We start from the raw sequence: 23,071 nt of genomic DNA, 5'->3' as shown, positions 1-23,071 counted from the left end.
CCAACCTTTGGGATCAGTGAAGGATTTGGTTCCACCCAAAGTCCGTCCCACAAGGAAAGTCTGTCGTGCCTTCTCAGTTCATGACAACAATGTCTAGGACTCCTTTTTGGCACACATACTTGGTAGCCCATCAACTTGCCTACAGGAAGGCTCTGAAAACCTGTTCCGATCAATTGACCAATTAAAATGGCCTGTAGATTTGCCCAATCTTCAACATCAAAATATTTAGTGTGAAGGATCCACCTTACAAATAATAAAAAGAGTCCTATTGTTTACCTGCAGCTGTTGGGAAAAGTCAATACAAAACATTTATACCATCCATCAGGGAAACAAACCATCACAGGGAATCAGCGAGCTCTTCGGGAAATCTGTTCAGTCGCAAATGTAAGAACGCTATTCAAAATTTAAGGACTTAAGTTAAAGGATGGAGCATTGTGTTGAGAAAAGAGCAATAATTTCAAATGCTTTGCATCAGGAAATCAGAGCTTTGACTATATACAAATTCTTCAAAACTCACCTTAAAACTGAAGACAAACTTTCCTCCTTTGTAGAAGCCCTGCAATAAAGACAGAATATAAGTATACATAGCCGAATACAGTAATTTAATTAATGGCATTTCCTTGCCTGACCCCAACACAAAAGGTATTAATTTTCTCGAAAGAAAATGAAAGGTTTTCATACACACTCTGAAAGCCATCTTGTGCAATACCACCTGCCCCCACCCCCCCCCCTCTCCATTTTACCCCCACTGAACTATCCATGGATCTCAGACAGTCACAAGAACCACAATTTAAAGCAGGAGAGCTAGTTGGTTTGAAAGTGGACTTTAAAAAATAACCTGGTTTTCCTCTGTAAAATAAAACTCGTTATGTAAGATTTTAACTTCAGGGCTAAATCTACCTCACTTGCGAGACGCCGAGAACCCCAGAACTTTTTGCTTTACTGGTGAATTATTTTTCCCTATAGCTCTGAGTGGGAACATTTTTCCACACTCACAGATCCTTTTTACTCTTTCTATGGGTGTCTTTTTCATACAACTTTTTATTGCCATTTATAACAACTGAACAAAGTAATCTTAACCCTTCAACCCCCCCCACCCTCTCCCAACCCCTGCCCTGCCACCCCCACGGGTCTTGGTCATCGCTACATCTCTTAGGTTCTGTCCTTTGTTAACGTCATTACTTTGCCCCCTGTCACACATACTGCTAAGCAGACCAAGTTCCACCGTATGGAGCCACTCGGGACCCAGAGTCCTCCCATTCCAAACCTCCCCCCCACACCCGGTCCCCAGCCCCATATTACGCCAATCCCAGAAGCTTTATGCTGCGGGGGCACCAGGCAGCCCTGGAGTCTCTTAAGAAATTGCAAAACCAAGTCCCAATCCAAAAGAAACTGCTGGTGTTCTCCTCTTAGCAAATACGTCACCTTCTCCAGAGCTGCTAGCCTCCAAATCCTTCCTACCCATTCATGTTCCGTGGGCACCTCCTTCGCCTTCCATTTCTGTGCTATTACCAGTGCCCCTGCCATCACCAAGATCACAAACCTTCTTTTGGGCCTTTGTCCCTATCTCGTCCAGGGTACCATCCAGCCCCAACATAAACAGCCCAGTTTCTATACCCCCTTTCCCCCCACGATAGCAATGCCCATCAGGTCATGCACCACTTCACACATCTTGACCCAGAACGGGGCAACCTTCGGGCAGTGCCACCAGACGTGTCTCCAGGAACCCTCCTCCCCACATGCCCTCTAACACAGGGCAGTCTCAGACCGATATATTTTAGCTAACCTGTAGGGGGGGGAGGTGCCATTGATACATCAACTTCACCCAAATTTCTTGGAGTTGTAAAGAATTCGTCAACTTGCGAATCCACGCCCATAGGGACTGCCACTGCTCTAGCGTAATTGATTGCCGGTTTCTTTTTCCCAATTGGCCATAAAGCCCCTCTTGCCCGCCACTTCACCCTCCTTGAGCAACCTATACAAATCCCCACTAGGTGTCTGTCCCCTGCTTTAGTAGTCACATATTTCTCGAATTGGTTAAGATCCCTTGTGGCCTCCCCTTTTATAGCGGGATGTAGGGCCCAATGTCTTAGCTGCATATATCGGAACCACTCCTCTTCCCCCACCCCGAAAATGCTCTTGCAGGTAAAGAAGTCCCTCACCTGCCCTCCATCGTAGAGTTCGCTCCAACAGCCTCCCTCCTGCCACGTATCAAACCCAGAGACAGTTCCCAGCCCAGGGGTGAACTGAGGATTAGCAAAGATGGGTGAAGGAAAGGTACTGATTTTTGATCTACGCACTGCTTCATCCCATAACCCACCCACCAACTCCTCAATTGATCTGCAGTACATCCTCCTGGGCCTGTCCTCCCAAGGAAGCCACATAACTCGCTCGAGCCCGTATCCTACCATTGCTCTATCCATTTCCCTCCACACCTTTCCCCTATTATCATTCGACCAATCTCGTAGTACCCTCAACTGCGCTGCCCGGTAGTAGTTCACCATGTCTGGTTCCCCCATGCCTCCTATTTCTGGGCATTTGCTTCAGCCTACTAGGAAATCTAGGTTTCCTCGTCCCCCATATGTAGGCCTGAGTAAGCCTGTTTAGCCATCTAAAGAAGGGGGCCGGTACCCTAACCGGTAATGCCATAAATAGATACAACTTTGGAAGTATAACCATCTTTAAGGCATTGATCCTGCCTAACCAAAACACAGCCAGTGGTCCCCAGCCCAAAAGCAACCCCTAGATTGTCCCCAATAGCGGGAGATAGTTTGCCTCATACATTAGCTCTATCGTCCCCGTGATAACAGTCCCCAAATACCTTATCTTACCCTTCGCCCAGGCAAATTCAAAGCTCTCCTTCAACTCCTTCTCCACCCCGGGGGCTATCTTTTGACACAGCACCCCTGACTTACTTTTATTAATCTGTAGCCCTGCAATTTGGCCAAACTCCCCAAAAACTCTCTTGACTGCTTCCAGGGATTCTCGGGGGTTTGTCAGGGTCAGCAACATATCATCCGCAACTTTGGCCACCTTATGCTCCCTTCCCCCAAACATCACCCCTTTAATCTCCTGGTTAAGTCTGATTTTACTCAGGAGCGGCTCTAGATATATCACAAAAAGTAGTGATGACAGCGGGCAGCCCTGCTTTGTACCTCTAGAGACCGCCACCGGGTCAGATGCCTCACCATTAATCAGGCGCAATGTGGGACTACAGTAGTTCACCTCTATCTTGCCCATGAATTTGCCCCGAAGCCCATCCTACGCATAGTGGCGAAGAGAAAGCCCCATTCTACTCTATCAAACGCTTTCTCAGCGTCGAGGGCCACTACAATAGCCTCCATCTTAGATTTGTTCACTTTCTCTATAATATGGGCAATCCTCCTGGTGTTGTCATGCATTTGCCTCCCCTTAACAAAACCAGACTGGTTCTGCTCCACTAGGGATGGAAGGAGGGGTTCGAGCCTGGACGCCAGAATCTTAGTAAAGATCTTCGCGTCTAAATTAATTAGGGCAATCGGTCTATATGCCCTGCACGATGTGAGATCTTTACCCTGTTTAGGGAGTAGTACTACTTTCGCCTCCTCCACAGATGGGGTTATCCCTTTCCCTCCCCCAAAACCATTATATAAAGCAACCAATCTTGGTGCCAGTACATCCCTAAACGTTTTATAAAAATCTGCCGTGAAACCGTCAGGCCCTGGAGCTTTGTTAAGGGGGAAAGCCGCAATAGCCTTGTGGACCTCCTCTATAGTTGGGCCCTTCTCAAACTCCTCCCTATCCGCTACCTCAACCCCAGAGAGCTGGCACCCTTCCAGATACCTCCCCTGATCCCCTTCCGCTGGACTGTCAGATCTATACACCTCCCCATAATACCTCGCAAACTCCCTTTTGATTTCTTGGGTCCCCGTCACCTCCCCCCACCCCGTTTTAATTCTCAGTTTTGTTCCATCTTTCTCCTCGCTCCTCAGCTTTCTTGCCCATAGCCTATCCGCCCTGTTCGCCTTCACATAGTACTTCTGCTTAAGGTGTAGCAGTGCCCTCTCCGCCTTAGCCGAGACTATCGTGTCCAATTGGCCCTTAATCACTCTATACCTTCTCCTGGTCTCTGCGGAGGGTATGACTGCTAGTTCCTGCATGACCGCTTTCAAATTCGCCTCCAGATCTTCTATCTTCCTACATTCCCTATCCCTCCTAGGCTTGATCCCAATAATCGTCCCCCTGATGGGAGCTTTAAAGGCATCCCATATTATCCCTGAATCCACACCCTCTGTATCATTCCTCTGAAAAAAAGTGACCCATCTCCTGTCGCAGCTCCTCCTGCAACACCTCGTCCTTAAAAATGTGAGAAGGGTACTTCCACTTCCATAGGCCCACCTCCTGCGATGGCAGTGCAAGCTCCAACACAATCGGGGCGTGGTCTGAAATCGAAATCGCGCCCACCTCAATCTACCTGAGCCTACCTACAGAGAAAGAGACAACCAGACAATCTATCCTGGAAGCGGATCTGTGCACATGAGAATAGAAAGTGTACCCACTATCGTCACCCCTCTTTTCCCGCCATGCGTCTACAAATGCTAGGTTCGCCAATTTGGGGTGCAGCTCTCTGGAAGGCTTAGTCTGGGCTTGAAAGAGTCTCGCACTCTATCTCTCGCCGGATCCCAAGCTAAATTGAAATCCCCTGTGAGTATTAAGTTACCCCTAGCAGCCCTTTCCAATTTACCCAACATATTTTGTATAAAGTAGTCCTGCCCCGTATTTGGCGCATAAAGGGTAGCCACTGACCACACCTCCTTGCCGCTTTGAAGATTCAACACCAGAAACCTGCCCAAATTGTCCCGGGAAGAGCCTACGACAGCCACATCTAAACTGTTTTAGGACTATTAGGACACCCCTTTCTTCCCCTGGCCATTCGATTGATGAAGGCGGCTAAACCCCTTCAGCCTCACCCTCTGTCTGTCCTTTTCTTGTATACGAGTTTCTTGAAAGCTAATAATGTCAGGGTTTTCTCTTGCCAGCATGAGCTCCACTTTTTTACTCTTCACCGGCGAAGTCGGACCCCTGACATTCAGGGACAAGATTTTCAAACCTTTACTCATTGCCCATAGAGACCATGGATCTCCTTCCGACAGGACCAAAACCCATACCCCGATTCCCCCCTACCAGACCCGTGACCCCCCCCCCCCCTCGCCAAGTGCGCACTGCCAACCTCTAGCCCCCCCCCGAACCTCTCCCTTGGGAGCAGTGCCACTTCCCCACCCCAGTGACCCCACTGGGGGGGGGGTCAACCCGGACCTGTAGGCAATCCTCCATGACCCCACCCCCCCACGACCCCGCCGCCGCTCCAGCCTCATCTAGACACCCCTCCCCCGGTATCCCAAAAACCAACCAGAACATAACCTAGAATTCAATGTATTGACGCGCCCTGTGCCCCCCCCCCCAGGCTCTGAGTCTCTCCACCGGGGGGACCCCCGCTGGTCCCCTCCTCCACACTTTCCTTCTTGGCACCTGTGTTGACCACTCCTTACGTTTGGGGCTGGCTTTCCCCCTGTCCAGCGATTCACCCGAGTGGTCCACCTCTATCCAGAGGATGGACGCACCCTCCTCCACTGATGTAACCCTTCTTTGCCTTCTGTCCAGTTCAAACACCAAGCCAAACGGAAATGTCCACTTGTATCTCATGCCCCTCTTCTGAAGCTCCTGCGTTATCGGATGCATCTGCCTCCTCTTGTTGAGAGCAATAGCTGACAGATGCTGGTACAGCTGAATAGGTGACCCATTGAAGCTGATGGCGTCCATCCCCCTCGCAGCCCGTAAGATTTTCTCTTTTTGCGCCACTAACACATCACACTGTCTGGCACCGGGCTCATCCCTTCTGGGCCCCACTGTATGAGCCCTGTCTATTCTGATCTCTTCCGGACTTGAGACATCTGCCAGGGGAGCGAACAGAAACTTCATTGTCTGTTGGAGGCCAGAGTCTGTGACTGATTCCGGTAAAAATGTCACCCTAATGTTGGCCCTCCTTGATCTGTTCTCAAGATCTTCGGTCTGAAGCTCCAGATTGTGGGTGGCATTGGCAAGGCTCTCCACCCATTCCTGCACTTTATGAGAGTCCTCTGCTAAATCTTGGAGAGCCCTTTCATCAGTGTCCACCCTTGAGCTCAGATTGGTCAAGTCGCTGCTCACCTCCCGGATCAACCCCGTGAGGTCCTGCTTCATTTTGTCAAGTTGTACTTGTATGACATTGACCATTCTATCTCCAAAGGTTTGAAAACACTCCTCCAAGAGCTTCTTTGTGACCCTCTCATTCCCTTGTTAGTCCTCCAGGGCCATCACCTCCTCGCTCGTGTCCATCTCCTTCCTTCCCACGGGCTATTCCCCCTCTTCCTTTCTCCACAGTTTCTGAAGCATGCCCTCCGGTGATTTCTTCTCTTTCGCCGGGGTCCCTGGAACCTTTCCTCTCTTCCTAGACATCCTCCTCAGCGATGGGACCTCCTGGCACCTCCGCCCCCTTTGCCTGAGCCCAACATCACCTCCTTGTGCGGACTTGCTTTCTGCTTGCCACTAGGTCTTCGTGTCATTTACCCCCCCCACCCCTAGGTCACCGGGTCGCTTGCACCCCCCAGCCGTATGCCCAGTATTTCTGGGGTTGTTATGCCCTCTTAATGTCCAGGGGCGACCCTACAGTGGCCTGAGGCCTATGGGAACGATCCAGAAGTTTCTCCGCTCCTTCCCCCTAGAGTGGGGTTGGGCCTCCTGCCATTAGGGGTACTCCGAGCTCCTCACGCCGGTCCTCGCACAGCACCGCCCCGGAGCCAACTGTCCGTCCCCCACTTCACACTCCAATACAGGTACTGTCCCAGTTTAAGGCAAGGGGATGAGGGAGGCCGGGGGTAGCCCGGACCAACTTCTCCGACCACTGCTGGCCCAGCCCCAATTTAATAGTTAAAGTGGGGGGGGGGGGGGGTGAAGGGGCCAAGGAGCAGGCACAGTGCGCAGGGTCCTAAGCAGTGTCCTTTTTAATTTTCCCTGTATTATTCTTCCCTCTGTGCCACAATACTCTCAAAGACCCCCCCCCCTGGCCCCCACGCTCATCCGCAGCTCCCTGCAGATGCTGTCAATGTTAAGGCAAACCTTACTTCTGGAGCCCCGGGTCCTCCCCCGGAGCGGCTCCGCTTTATGCTTCACGGCAGCGGGCTCCTCCTCCCCCCTCCGTTGGGGCCTCAGGCCGCCCACTCATTCACTCAGCCCCAGGGACGCCTCTGCACTAGCCTCCCACAGGCCGCTGTTGGTGCTCCGAGTCCTCCCCTGGAGCTACTCCGCTTCTCCCTACACTGTAGAGGGCCCCTCCTCCTTCCGCCGCTGGGGCCTAGGGTCACCCACTCTCTCCGCCTCACTGCACCAGCTGCGATGCAGGGATGATCTCGGGGCCGAAGGCAGCTCCAGGCCGGCCGCAGGTCCCGCTCGGGTCCCCGCCCCTCCACTCACAACGTTCCGCTCCTGCCAAGCTGCGAGCGCCGGCTCCACCTGCACACTCCACAGGCAGCGCTGCGCAGTCCAGTCACTCTGCCTCCTCCTGCCAATGCAGCCCCTCTCGCCTGGGGGTGTGTACCAGCCCAACTCCACCAGCGCTCCCCTATGACAGGCCGCGCTCAGCTGCTCCAGTTGAAGACCTCGTCCTCTGAGCCCGTTCCGCACCACCACTAGGCACCACTGCCTCAGATACCAGCAGGCAGGGGCACCCACGGAGGGGAGTTGCTCCAAATATCCCACTTTTTGGGCTGGGGGCTCTGGGAGCGCCCCTAGCACAGGGTCGTCTCTCCAGCGGCCATCTTGGATTCCCTATGGGTGTCATTTTTAAGACTCTCCTTAGTATCCTTTTAATGCTATCCTCTGACAACATTTGGCATGTACCTTTTTATTGTTACAGGGTTGCCTTGTTGGGCTCCCCTTTTACTTTCTCAGGCTAATCTTGTGAGAACTACAGTTCCCAAGGGTAAAAAGGATATTTCTATTCCTTCTAAATTTTGTTAGGTGAAACCAGCACACCCCAATGTATGTGCATTGCTGGTGGAGAAACAATGTATCCCCTTTCTTACCAACACTGTAACAATTCAGCTACTAGGTGTTTGGCTGCAGATCCTGAAGTAGCTTCTTGCTGCAACTTCTTCTGTGCCAAGGTACTGTGTTGGCTGGGATATTTACTTACCTTAAGCCTTTACGATTCCTGTGTAGTTTTGGGTTGTTGTCTGGCATTGGGAGGTCACTCATCCTGTTCACCCAAGCACACTGCTGGAATCCTCCTATGGTGTTGCGGTCCCCGGTTCCTAACTAACTTTAAAGTTTACTTGTTTGAACAGTCTTCCTCAGGAACTCAAAGTTTTGCCTGCAACAGAGCCCTATCTCCCCCTGCCTACAGCTGGCCCCTAGACCACTAGGGTCCCTCATCTGCCTCTGAGTGAACTCGCGCAATAGACTAGGGAAGGAATGGATAAGTAGATTATGTCTTGAAGAGTATAACAAGTGTTAAAGTACTTACTTGGAAAGAGTTGGTTGGTAACCGTCACTCAAGAGTAAACAGTTAAAAAATTCTTACTTCGCTTGTATGTATGTTGTGCCATTCTGGAAAGTATACATAAGGTTATTTGTACTCACCTGTGAATTGGTTGTGCCTCTTCGCTAAAGGTAATGCTGTTGGCTTCACTTTACTGTTCCCGTTAGGATATAAATGTATGAGTGCCCCAATTGTGTCTTGCTTTCCCTGACTTGCCGTTAGCCTGTCTAGAATAAGTTTGCCTTGGGTTATATTTACCTTTAAGTTGCTGGTAGCTCCTGTAAAAAGTATATGGTTTTACTTACCTTGAGCTAGCTGTGTGCAATCCTAAAATAAGTTAAATAGTTATTGCTTCCCTTAGTCTGTTCCACTGATCTGAAAAGCAACTGTAATAGTATATTCAAACATTAGGTTTTATCTGCCTAGAATAGTTGTGTGCCATTCTTAAAAAGTGTCCTGTAGGTGTAGCTGACCTTGGACTGCCTGGTGCAATCCCAAATAAAAAATTAACATGGTTTTACTCCCATGAATAGGTGTGGCCTATAACAAAGGTGTATGATAAGGTCCGACTTCCATACAATTAATGTTGGGTATTCTGGAGGTGGTTTATGCTTTGGTATGTGTACCTTCAAGCGTTGTGTTTATATAATGTGTTTATGAATCTACGACCAGTTCTTACCCAAAGACTTAACTTGGCCAACTCTTATTTATAATAAATCTTTATTTTTTATAATACTTCTGGTTGTAAGTGTTTCTATTGAATTCTTGGTATACTACTGGTTCTATGTACTTTCCTACAGCCCTCTCTCCCTCCTACAATAAGCCTGGCTGCTGGGTCTACACTACCATATACTCAGGTGGTAGAGCCTTGTACCAAGAGTGGAGTCTTGTACCGTCTCAGTTTAATGGTTTTACTAAGCCCTTTGTTGGACTTCAGAAAAACTGTCCTAACACATACACTGCAGATTAGGTCAACATATGGTGTGTAGACATTAGATTGTAACATACAAAAGGTTATATTAGCCCTCAAGTGCCACTCACCACTAGATTGGCGAGTGGCCCATGTTAGGAGCCTTACCGGAATTTGCAAATTCCGGGCGGAAACAAAAACCCCCTGAAAACAGTCCTAGTAATAATGACATGCTTACACAGGATTTAATTATTAGAACTGCAGATGGTGTTGATGATCCAGTGACAAATGGAACAGATTATAATAGTAGACTAATATAACAAGACATTGTGACTCGTTTTGAAGGCAAGACAGCACAGGCTAAATCAAAAAAGCGATGATCATTCAAATACTTGTTCTAAAAGGAAAAGTAACAAATCAAATAGGAAAAAGAAGCAGTAAAAAAGCACTTCACAAATGAGGCAGAAAAAAATGCAACTCAATTACTAATTCTGCTGCTACTACACATTACTAACAGTTCTGGATTATTTGACCTCTGACTATTCTAAAAATGTCTAACATCCGTCATAATGTGCATGCAGCAACCAAAGGGACTCCCTCACCATGCTAAAGAAAAAGAAATTGAAGGAAAAAAACACAAGGTTTAATGAAGATGTACAATCCTTACCACCCACTGTTATACAAGATCTGCTGTGCCCCACTAGTGTCGGTCTCGGTGGAATTTTCCTAAAGTCCACCTGGAGGTAACACTCTATAAAACAATCCCTTGGTATAAAGGTCTCCAAATCGTAGTATAGTCTATACTATCCAAAGGATTGTTAGAATGGCAGAGCAGCCAGGCTCATCTTATGAGGAAAATGTGAGCTGTTGGTAAGTACAATTAACCCAATCAATACAATTGTCCAAAGAAATCTACATTTATTTTCTATTCACAAGGCAGTTTTAAGTAAATACTCTTAGACTAATCAATATACAATGCAAATATCAACAATACTTTTTAAAGGGTGACTGCCTCAATAGTAGTTGCTTGCGCTTACAATTGTTATGAAAATACAGTAATGGCAGTTCCCACTGTTTAAATGGTGGTGGAGCACACCCGCATTTGTTAAAGAGAACAAGTTACTCTCTTACCTGGTAACGTTCTTTTGATGGGATGGTCCGACGACGTATTCCATATCTATGACAGTAATCACCACAGCTGTGCTGCTTCGGAAAATCTTCGGTGTCTGCGTCGATGACGTCGATACGCCACCCTCGAGGACCTCCTCTAACGGCCGACGTCACTGGATGTTATATAAGTAGGGCGCACGACGCCTGTAGCCTCAGTTGTAGTTTTTTCCCAGAACGTGTGCCACCAGTCTGCCAGTGACACACAAAGCCTTGCGGAAACATGAGCTGCAATCGCATAAGAAATTCTAGAGCGGGGAAGGTAGGGAGGGAGCGATATGGGATAGGTCGTCGGACCATCCCATCAAAAGAACGTTACCAGGTAAGAGTAACTTGTTCTTCGAGGGGATTGGGTCCTCCGAAGTATTCCATATCTATGACAGACTCCCAAAGCAGTACCAATGCAAGGAGGTGGGAAAAAGAATTTAGAAAACAGAAATTTAGCATGCACAATCAAATTGCGGAGTAAAGAACCGCCTTGCCAAAAGCCAGATCCTGCCCCCGGATGGAATCGAGGGAATAGTGACGTACAAAAGTATGTACCGAAGCCCAGGTGGCTGCATCACAGATGTTGCGAATAGAACACCCCTCTGCAGGTCGGTAGAGGCAGCCATACCCCTGGTAGAATGGGCCCGTAAACCGACCGGTGGGTCGTTACCCGCCAAGCGGTAACACTCAAGAGATAGCCAAAATAATCCAGCGAGACAGTCCGTTTCGTCAGACTGTCCCAAACGCTTTCCAGCGTAACCAATAAAGAGCTGATTGTCCACTCTGACCCGGGACATGCGTGAAATATAAAAGCATAACGCTCTCCTAGGATCAAGCCTATGGAGCCTCTCCTCTTCCTTACCAGGATGTGGAGGAGGATAAAATGCCGGAAGAACAACCTTCTGGCCTAAATGAAATTCCGACACCACCTTCGGAAGAAAAGAAGGACGAACTCTAATGACAACCCTGTCCTTATGAAACACAGTGAAGGATGGCTTAACTGAAAGTGCCTGTAACTCACTCGCTCTGCGAGCGGAAGTGACCGCAACTAAAAATACAGTTTTCAGAGTTAACAGTCTCAAAGGGCATGAATGCAAAGGCTCAAACGGAGCACCCATCAGAAACTTGAGAACAAGGTTCAAATCCCAACCGGGCACCTGGAAAGGTGATGAAGGGAACACATTAGTGAGCCCTTTCAGAAACTGAGATATTAAAGGAATTTTAAAATAGGAACACTCTTCAGACGAGCGCTTAAATATGGACAGCGCTGCCTGGTAACCTTTAATGGTACCTACTTAAAGGCCCCTGTGGGCCAAAGAAAGCAAAAAAGACAGAACCATAGGAATTTCACATGCAAAAGGATCCACATTCTTAACCCTGCACCAGTCGCAGAACTTCCTCTAACGGCAACGGTACAGGGACTTTGTTGCGGGCCTTCTGGCCGAAAGCAACACTTCCATCACGTCTTCAGGGAGGTCCCAATCCTTATACCTCAACCTTTCAGAAACCAAGCGTGAAGGTTGAGGGACCTGACCTCTGGATGGAGAACCTGACCCCCCCACCTCCTGTGAGAGCAGATCGTCTCGGTAGGGAAGACGACGTGGAGGGCAGATGGACAAGTCGAGAAGGTCCGGGTACCACGTCCTCCAGGCCCATGCCGGAGCAATGAGGATCCTCTGGGAGCCGAACCTCCGTATCCTACGCAGTACTTGCGGGATGACGGGGACTGGAGGAAACGCGTACAGCAGTGGGAATGACTACTCCACCACAAACGCATCTCCTAAGGCTCCGTTTGGAGGAAATTCCTGCGAGCAGAACCTCTCGCACTTCCAGTTGACACTGGAGGCGAAGAGATCCACTTGAGGGGTCCCCCAAAGGGCGAAGATCTCCAGGAGAATCCCCTGAGCCAACTCCCATTCGTGAGAGATCGTGCTCTGCCTGCTCAGAGCGTCCGCCGTCTCGTTTACGTCTCCTGCCAGATGAACTGCCGAGATCGAAACTTCCTGCTGGATTGCTGAGAACCAGAGCTGCATCGCCTCCCTGCACAGAGGAAGTGACCTGCCCCCCCCCCCCTTTTTGTTGAGGTAGTGCATGGCCACCGTGTTGTCCGTCAGGATCAGGACATTCTTTCCTCGCACAGTCGGCAGAAAAGCCTTCAGGGCTAGCCCGACGGCCCTCGGCTCCAACAGATTGATATGGAGTCTGGACTCCCGATGGAAACCAACTACCGCTGACTCAACTCGTTGTCATGAGCTCCACATCCCGTGAGGGATGCGTCCATCACGATCGTCACGTCGGCCAAAATGGAGCCCCCCCCCCCTCATCAGACTGCCTTCGTCGGCCCACCACAGAAGGTCCTGGGCGACCGAAGACTGCACCTGAACAGAGTCCGACATCCTGCCGGAGGACTGAGACCACTCGAGCTTGAGTGCCCATTGCAAAGATCTCATCCGCAACCTGGCCTCTGGCACCAGAAGAATACAGGATGCCATGAGGCCGAGCAATCTCAAGAACTCGAACGCTGGGAGAGTCTGGGCAAGTTGAAACTTGTGCACCATCTGCTAAATGTGATGAGTCCTCACCTGGGGAAGAAAATGCCCCAGGGACGTTGTCGAGCACCGCTCCGATGTACTGGAGCCTCTGAGTAGGTGTCAAATGGGACGTTTTTAAGTTGAGGGAGAAGCCCAGCTTGTGGAGGGAGTGGCAGGTGACTGACAGATGATCCAGGACTTGCTCGGGAGAGCGCGCCCTGATCAACCAATCGTCCAGGTAGGGGTAGACGTGAATCCCCCTTTCCTGAGGTGCACTGCCACCACTACCATGAACTTGGTGAAGACCCTGGGGGCGGAGGTCAATCCGAACGGCAGGACCCGAAACTGAAAGTGCGAGTCGCCTACTGCAAACCTCAGGTACTTGTGCTTCGGATGGATCGGCACATGAAAATAAGCGTCCTTGAGGTCGAGAGACACCAACCAGTCCTGAAGTTGAAGGGCCTGGAGGACTTGAGAAAGAGGAACCATCTTGAACTTGTCCTTCCTGAGGAGTTTGTTCAAACCGCGTAAGTCCATGATGGGTCTCAATCCCCAGTCTTTCTTGGAAATAAAAAAATAAGGATTACCATCCCTTGTTTCTCTCCGCTACAGGCACCAGTTCTATGGCACCTTTCTCCAGCAGGGATTGAATTTCCTGCACAAGGAGCGGATCCAGACTCTTCAAAGAGATTCCCCGGTGGATTGTTTTGAGGCCTCTGCCGGAAAGGAAGACAGTAGCCGGGGGTTATGATCTCCAGCACCCACACATCTGAAGTAATGGCGCGCCACTCTGCAAGATGCTGCGCCAGCCTTCCCCCAACCGGTGAACCATGGGACATGGCCTCATGACTGAGCTGAAGCGGCGTTGCCTGAGGGCAAAGAGGCAACAGCCTGAGCGGCTTGGCACCTAGAGTACCTTGTTTTCCACCTCTGGCACTCCTACGGTGGCCCCTTTGACTGGCAGCTCCTCTCGCTTTACCAAAGGATGAGTAATAACGAAAGGAACCTCCCCTCCTTTGCTGTCCCCTAGGACGAAAAGGCGGAGGTGGTCGAACTGCAGCGCCCAACGACTTTGCTGCAGCTTTTGAGGTCTGCAACCTCTCAAGGCTCTCGTCAGCCTTGCTGCCAAAAAGATGTTCCCCGTCAAAGGGCATGTTGAGGAGCCGGGCCTGCACATCAGGAGCAAACCCCGACTTCCGCAACTATGCAAACCTGCGTATCACGGTGCCCGCCACCATGGACCGGCTGACGCAATCTGCCATGTCCAAACCCGACTGAACGGCCTCTCACATAGCATCCTTGCCATCCTGAACCATGGCAAGGAAACCATCCCGTTCATCCCCTTCTGGAATATGTTCAGCCGCCAAGGGAACAGTTCCACAGAGTGTGCGCGAAACGTGACAAGGCACAAATGGAGTTGGCCGCCTGAAGCACCATACCCCCTGCAGAAAAGACTCTTCGCCCAGCCGTCAAAACGCTTGTCGTCCCTATCAGGAGGGATGGTAGGGTACGACGCCTGCTTTGCCGGGGCCGTAGCCGCCTGCACCACCAAACTCTCCGGAGTAGGGTGCTTGGACAAGTAGCAGGCGTCACTACTGGCTGGGCGTTATTTTCGCAGCAAAGACTTGTTCACTGCCGGGAGACTCTCCGGAGCAGTCCAAGCCGCCGCCACCCTCCTCTTTAGAGCCATATGAAACGGCAGTAACGGTCAGTTGGTGGCCCAATGTCAAGGATATCCGTAAGGTCATCCTGAACAAACTCCCCTGGGGGAGCAGACCATCCTAAGTACTCGGTGACTCGGGCACCGGTACGAAGAATCGTCATGAGTGCCAGGCTCAGGCCTACAAAACTCCACCTCCGGAGGTGTCCAGCCCACTAGCATCATGCAGGGACTGCCTCAGGTCCTCAAACTGGCTATGGCCCCGAGAGAATCTCGTCAGGCACCATGCCATTAATAGAGCCTTCATCCACCTCAAATGAATTCCAGGTGGCGGTAAAAAGGCATAGAACTGGAACCAAAGCCAAGCTTGACCAGAGCCTTTCTAGGTGGTTCCCCCGAGCCACAGGGTACCCCCGTCGACACAGCCCTGAAAGGCATCAAGTGAATCGGCGTCGACGACAGACGTGGCGCTGACAGCATCGACAGCGGCGACACAGGCCTCGAAGGCGGAGCCCCGAGCGTGTCCCTCGACATCCTGGGCGCCGACAATGTCCTCGGAGGCGGGGCCTCGAGAGTCCGTCGACGACCTCGGCGCCACAGGTGGCGACGTCTTCCTCGAAGACATCACAGGTTCACGCAGTCTCGAGCGTGTCGAGGACCGGGCCCTGGACTGGGCATGCCAAGAACGAGTCCCCTTGTCTGAGCGGGACCTTTCCCGCGAATCGTGACGACCACCCGAGCCTGAAGGCGTGCGAGCGGCGTCTCTCGGCTGATGACGACTGAGCCCACTCGGAGGCACGTACGGACCAGTGCCCTGCAATTTAAGAATCGCCAACATTTTCTTCACAAAGAAAGCCCATTCCTCCAGTGTTGCATGCTTGGAGGGGTAAGCTACCCGCCGACAGGTGGAGTCCTCGGATGAGGGCATGGAAGGTGACCGATGACGGCGCTTCCGGGAGTGCCTCGAAGAGCCAGAGGAGTGGCGAGACCGACTCTGGGACCGAGACCCACTGGACTGACTACGCCGAGAGTCGCCCCTCGAGTCCTCCGTTGAAAGCACCGCAGACCGACTTCTGGGGCTTGGATACCTTACCTACCGATAACTTCTTGCACTCCCGCAAGGCTTTCGACGTGAGCGACTGGCAGTCGACACAGTCATCCGTGTCATGGGCCTCCCTGAGGCACCAGAGGCAGGCGTCGTGCGAGTCCGTGACCGACATCTTGGACCCACAGTCCCCGCACTTCTTAAAGCCCGGACACGGTGTGGAAGACAAGGTAGACATCTTCACGAAGAATAGTTAAACAGGTTCGAAGAACCGAGAAAGCAAAAGAAACTCCAAAGAGTCGAGGTGCGCCGAGATTCCCGAAGCGAACACGTTCGCAGAAAAAACAGAACTGAGGCTACGGGCGTTGTGCGTCCTACTTATAACATCCAGTGACGTCGGCCGTCGGAGGAGGTCCTCGGGGGCGGCGTATCAACGTCGATGACGCAGGACGGCAAAGATTTTCCGAAGTAGCACAGCTGTGGTGAATACTGTCAGATATGGAATACATCGGAGTCCCCTGGAAATGATAGTTTCATTAATTTACTAAAGTCACGCGAACAAAGTCTGTAGGAAGGAAAAGGAGGGTTATTCAACACTAGCAGTGATTTGCTTTCTAGTAACACTTCGAAGGCTTCTTGTGCTTTAACAGTCCAATTCGTAGCTATTGGAGAGTTCATCAAAGTCAGTGTAGAATGGGAGAAAAAGTCTTATGCAGGAGTAGAAAAGGCAAAGATACTCAGGATACTTTACTAACCTAAAAATACTTAGCAATGAATGTATAGGGACCCTGCAAATCACTCCCCAAGAGAGCACAAGCTGTTAAGAGGTATGGGTGGAACCCCAAACATCTTATAACTCACTCCAGTTCACACTGGAGTGACTATTTGGCTTGGACAAGTACCTTAATCCCCACAGTACCTTAGGTTGGTTGAAGAAAATGCAGCTGGATTATCTCATGTGCAGCAGCGACTGACCCAGTCTCCCGATTCCTTGGTCTGATGACTAAAGTAAGGACTCTGAATAGGATGTCATAGCAGGAGTTGTGAGAAAGGACCCTTAGAAAGGATTTCTTCGGTCTCCCACGTCAGTATGTTGTTTTGGCACTTTTTTTCAGTTACAACATTGAACGGTTACCGCCCGGTCGAGCTTCCTCGATTCTGCAGTCCTGCACTCTGGTGAGGGGATGTGGATGAGTGGGATCGTGCCTCTGGAGATCCAACTGGCGCACACCAAAGTTCTTTGGCGGATTCGTCCATGCAAAGACGTTGCACTGCAAATGGGTCGGAGGTCCTCAGGCATTTGCAGTTTGCAGCCCTGGATGGTCACAGCACCTTAGAGGATGACCATCTGCAGTTCCTCTTGAGGCTGGCTGGTCCCACCAAAGTGAAAGAGTTGGCCTCTTCAGAGATCCTCTGTCAATAAGAAAACCGGGTCAGGTAAGCAATGGTTGCTTCAAGGTTACTGAAAGGGTCTGCAGGCATCTGGTCGTCTTTAGCTTCGGATCTTTTGTTCCAGTGGTCGACTTTCCTTCTACCTCAAGAACCTCACCTTTTATTCTGTTTTTCCTTTCACTCTTCGGCAAACTCTCCCTGCAGTTTACAGAAAGGGGTGGATGAGTGTCCAATCAAGACAGGCAGCCCCCAGTGGGAACTGGTTCCATTCAGGCACTCTAGCAGACAAAAGGACAGGGGAGTGTCAAACTCCTCCCCTGCGTCCTGTCCTCAGACACATTGGACCCTAGGGGGGACACCCAAGGGCTCCCGGCAAAGGCAAAACTTACATTGAAACCTCACCATCCCAGAATGGTAGAAGGGCTAATAAAAGACAACCACACAAGAAATGGCAAGAAAAGAGTCTCCATGTTAGAACAGACAACCCTTTTGTGCATAACCGAGGGTGTGAATACAGTCTGCGGTAGAAGATAGCACAAAGGTTGGTAGAACACATCCACTGTAACCAGACATAACTATAGGGGTTGTCACTGTGACCAAAAAGTCACAGGAGCAGAGAGCAGGCGGATACTAGGCATCACCCTAGCAATCCACATAAGGTGGTGTGTGTTAATCTCTCATAAGTTAACATTTTTGGAAGGATACAAAGTATCCCTCCATCCTAAAGAACAGTAGTTTTATGTTTCGTCAAAGATCACAGTAGAACCCAAAGGGTTCCGAGCAACACTGCACATAGGGTGCTGTGAAGAGATATGGAGGAAAGCAAGACTCCATAGTGTAAGGTAAAACAAAAATAACAGTTCCCAAAAGTCAGAGCAAAATGAGAATGAATGGGAAAAGGCTCCGCTCATTTAGGAGAGGAAGAAAAAGGTCCAGAAAGCCATCAAAAAGTGCTGGAGGTCTCACTAGGGGAAGATGATTTAGCATAAAATTGATAAATCTCCCGAACGGTCTGCAATCACAATTCCTCAATACCATCGAAATATTGTGGAATTAGTATTGTATCCCTCACTGTACTCTGTAAACACATACAAAAATGGACTTGCCAGCTCTGGTGCCACGTGCGCCCCGATCAAAAGGGAAACATTGTTAAGCAACCGGGAGCTTATTCTTACCTGAAGGGTAGATAAGTGTCCATCAGCACAAGTTAGAAGTGATGAACAAGATCTGCGAGTCCTACAAATTGGAACACAATGATGTAAAAAGGTAGGCAGCTCCAGCGGCAACTATGTAGAGGGGCGATTAACGCGAGACAATAAAACCACATAAATATGCTACATACCTAAAGTGGGAATTTGTTACTCTTTATGGCATCAAACAAGGCAAGGGATGAAACACGAAGCTCCTGGTCCAAAATATCTGAAGAGGAAATGTGCGACATAGCACATCATGGTGTTGAGCCACAAAGTATCTGGCTAGATGTCAAACATCAGAGGCCGACAGAGTGGGAATATTATTACCGTCGCCGTCACCAAAGTGAACGTTGGCTGTAAAGTAAGGGCTGAGTGGAAAGGCAGCGGCATCACATTAAGGAAACAAGAAAACGAATAGCATGGGGTCTACAAATGTAAATATGCTGTTAAGTACTTAAAATATGCAGTACCTTGCTAGAGCACAAAAGGTGCATCAATCTAACCTCACTTCACCAATTGCTGGACAACTGTTAACACCATGGGGCAAACGTGTTGAAAGTGGACACTGAAATGAAGGTGGTCATAAAGCCCCCGCTGGGAGGTAGATGAAGCAATCCACCCCATGTCACTTATTAGAGCAGTGCATATACATGTCTAGTATCCACTAACTAGCTACCAGTTAGCCAGTAAAAACATGTTCGCCAAAGACCTCAGGAAGCTGGCTTGCAGTTGTACTCCAGCACAAATCCTGATATATTGCAGAACCTGGTCAGTCAATTTGTAAATCCACCAGGCTTCCTTGTACATCAGTGAGCGCTGTAAATTCGTGGAGGCTCTGATAACATCTAGGACCCACTAGAAAATATTGGATGTATCGTGAAATTTCAGGTTATGTGCCACCAAAGGTGCTGCAGTAGTCTTACACCAGATCCTGGATTGACATGTACTGCTCTCTTGGTTTGTCCAGCATAACATGGTCCACAGGAGTATTCTATACAGTAAATAGCCTTGACGGTTTTGCAATTAGACTCCTATGTTGCCATTATTTGTCCCCAATCAAAAAGGAGTTGACTTGTCTAATACGTTTGCAGACTGTACACAGCCCACATCAAAAAAGTCCATTAAGAGGGCCTGGGTTCTATAGCATGGTCCAGAGTTTGTTTTTTACTGAACTGGGAATGGACCAAAAGTTCAAAGATTTGGGGAACGCTTGAGTGCTATCCTAGGGGCTTGTTCGGTAGGCAAGCTCAATTGGACCAAAGGCCAGTATTTCTTTACCATTTTCCTCAGGTTTGGACACGTGATCCTTGACTGCAAGTTTCTTCTTACCCTACGTGTGAAACAAGCCTGTTTTTAGAATGTCTCAATAGTTTCCGGGGATATCCCCAGGACTGGATATTTTCAAGGCTTTGTGCATGTGTGCAATAGTCTGAGTGTAGTACAATTACGGTGGACCCTCAGGAATTGGCCACATAGAATTCCTTGAGGCTGCATGGGTGGTAACCGGTAAAATGCAAAATAGTGTTGCAATCTGTGGCCTTTCCGAACAAGAAGCACTCCAGCAATCCATTATTTTTGATTGCAACAGCCAGAAAATTAAATCCGATTGGAGCTACTAAAAGTTGAGATGCCTCATTCAGTCACTGATCAATTTTACACAGCCTCTCTTGTGAACCTTGCCAGACAAAGCTAATATTGTCAGTGTATTGTCTGCAATTACTCTGTAGTGACTAAGTTTCCCCTGGGCTCCGAGTAGAATGCACGGAATGTTGGAGTGAGTGACGGAGAATGCAGCCTGAGGGAAGGTTGATGTATGAATGTGTTCTGTCAGTCAGCTGGAGATATATACCCCCTGAGAGAGGATGGCGGTGCACGTTGTCCTCAACATGTGTACCTGACCTGATGTACTTGATGTAATGTACAAGGAACCTATTAAAGTAGTAACTAGTACATCCCTGGATGTCAGTCATCATTGGCCAGGACCCATCTTTACATACTCACATTACTGTGAAATGGGTTGCTTGGGTGGAAAGCAAATTGATCTTCAAACGTGGCGATAAATAAAAGGTCCAGACTGGGAGCGAATGCTGCACCCTTTGCTGTTCCCCAAACATGGAGGAAGAATTGGTCATCGAATTGGTAGACATTTATCTTTAGAGCATCAACGTAATGATGAAACTCTTAGGCACCCTGTCTTGGATAACGTTAGGAGTAAGATGTTTGGAAATATACTATGGCCTCCTCCTGAGGAATACTGGTGTAGTCACTGGATAGCCATGGTAACCAACAATTCAGTATGGTTATCAAATCTCAGGCCTTCAAAAATTTCAATGGCCGGCATTGGTGTCTCCGAGATGTGACTGAGTCAATTTGCTTAGGGGTTTTAAAAACAGTCTACAAATTTGCAAATGGGTTCCAAAATGGAACCACATCTTGCTACTATCGCTCTACCGTGAGGGTGGTGTGCATCTTTGTAAATTTTAGGGATCGCATGAAAAGAAAGGAGTTCCTATGTTTGGAAATCCATTGTCTCCGATATCCTAAAGTAATCTCAGAATTAGATTGTCTAATTACTCGTGTGTGCTGTCTTTGCTCAATTTCACATAGCTAGCTGTGTCAAGAGTAGATCTGTAATTGTTTTTGAATTGATTAATGTGCAACACTACAATGCCTCCCGCTTTATCTGCTGGTTTAAGTAAGATCGGGGGTAGACTCAAGGGCTTTCAGCGTCAACCTTTCACCATTGAGATTGTTTTGAGTGTTCGTTTATAGTCTAATATCAAATCTCTAAGAAAGCATTTCTCGAATGTAACAATCTCCTTTTGAATTTTGTTTTCCAAGGTGTGAAAGTGGGCATAAGGCAAAGACCATGATATTGAAAATATCTCTTTATTCTTATGGTCTGAAAATAAAATCACATTTCCGTTTCAACTATAAACCATTTGGTAGAGTTACAGTTGGAAGGAACACATGATGGGCCCTTAGATAATGCAGAGTAGTGATATCTTGACAGTGCAATAATAGACAAATTAAAAATAGGCAGCATAAGATCGTGGTGGTGGCTTTCAAATTGGAGGGTGAAGTCTCTTTACTCCTTCCATGAAGGCTTTAACTACTGGTACTTTCCACCACGACACCTTGTTATGGGCGGTGGTGTATGCTGACAGAGCTGCCAGGTGTACCTTCAGTGAATTAAAAACCAACCCTGCGTCCAGCAGGTGGAGCATGTATGTGACAATTGTGGAAGGAGTGCAATCAACTGGGTTGATTTGCTTATTCCGGCACCAGATAACAAATCTTTTCCATTTGTCAAAGTAGCAGTGCCTCGTGTTTGGCTTCCTGGATGCTCTTAGGATGTCCATACATCTCTGCGGTAAATTGAGATGTCCAAACTCTGACCTCAGGCGCCATGCTGCCAGTTTCATTGAGTTGGGTTGAGGATGCACTTTCTGACCTTGGTGCTGGGACAGTAGGTTGTACCAGCCCGGGAGTTTGATGGGTTCGCACACCGCTAGTCTGCGTAAGTGTGGGAACCACTGTTGTCTCGCCCACATGGGAGCAACTAGGACGAGAGTCATTGATTCTCTGTTCATCTTGTTCACCACCTTCCTGATGAGGTGTTGGTGGAAAAGCGTACGCAAACATCTCTGACCAGTTCATCCACAGGGAGTTCCCCTGGGAGTCTGGCTGGGGAAACCTGGATACGAATCCTGGGCACCGTCTGTTTTCGCTTGTGGGGAAACCCCACTGAGAGAAGAGATCTTATACGATTTCTGTGTGTAGACACCATTCGTGTTCATCTGGGAGGGGGTCTCTGCTCAAAGCGTCTGCCAGAGAATTGAGATCCCCTGGAACATGTTGAGATGTCAGGAAGATGTTCCGTCCAAGTGCCCATATCCACATTTTCTGGGCAAGCTTGGACAGATTTGGCGAACGAGTCCCTCCTTGTTTATTCAGGTAAAACATGGCTGTTGTGCTGTCTGTCCGGATCTGCACTGACAGGTTCAACAGGTAGTGCTCGAACGCTTGAAGCGCTCTGAATACTGCGAGAAGCTCTAACAGATTGATATGATTCTTGGCCGCTGAGTGAGACCAGAGACCCTGAGCTGTGTGGTGGAGATGGTGTGCTCTCCACCCTGACAGGCATGCGTCCGTTGTGACTACCGCCTGTATCTCGGGATCGTAAAAGGGTTTCCCCTGGACAGATTTTCTCTTGTCCACCAGTGAAGGCTTTGTACAAGTGTTGGCGAAACGACCACTAGATCGTCCCACTGACCACTTGCCTGAGACCACTGTTTCGTCAACCATTCTTGCATGGGACACATGCGCAGGTGCGCGTGGGGGACCAGGTAAATACATGACGCCATCATGACCAGCAAACGCATTGCTTTACGTACCGTTATGTGGCAACCAGCCTGATATTGCGGAATATGCAGCAGTATATTCCGAATTCTTTCCTCTGATGGAAAGGCCAACCCCTCTTGTGTGTTTAGGACAGCTCCTAGGAACTGTTTGGAGGTGCTTGGCACCAGACTTGTCTTTTTCTCGTTTATGGAGAAACCTAATTCGAAGAGGAGGTCGATTGTTCTTTGAATGTTTGTTCTGCAAATTACAGGGGTCTCCCCCGTGAT

At 49.2% G+C, this 23,071-nt stretch overlaps 1 protein-coding gene across 2 annotated transcripts in view; it reads right to left on the bottom strand.

Annotated features, from left to right (window-relative positions):
- UBE2M (ubiquitin conjugating enzyme E2 M) overlaps positions 1-23,071 on the bottom strand; it is a 503,284-nt gene that overhangs the window by 280,593 nt on the left and 199,620 nt on the right. For both annotated transcript variants that reach the window (XM_069639034.1, XM_069639026.1), the window contains exon 3: positions 518-556. In XM_069639034.1, coding sequence (XP_069495135.1) covers positions 518-556 — 39 coding nt within the window. The remainder of the gene's footprint in view (positions 1-517; positions 557-23,071) is intronic.

This window comes from Ambystoma mexicanum, chromosome 1q (assembly GCF_040938575.1).
Source record: "Ambystoma mexicanum isolate Mex_15411 chromosome 1q, UKY_AmexF1_1, whole genome shotgun sequence".
Lineage (NCBI taxonomy): Eukaryota > Metazoa > Chordata > Amphibia > Caudata > Ambystomatidae > Ambystoma > Ambystoma mexicanum.
Note: the sequence above shows the minus strand (reverse complement) of the source record. Positions and strands in the feature narration are given on the sequence as shown.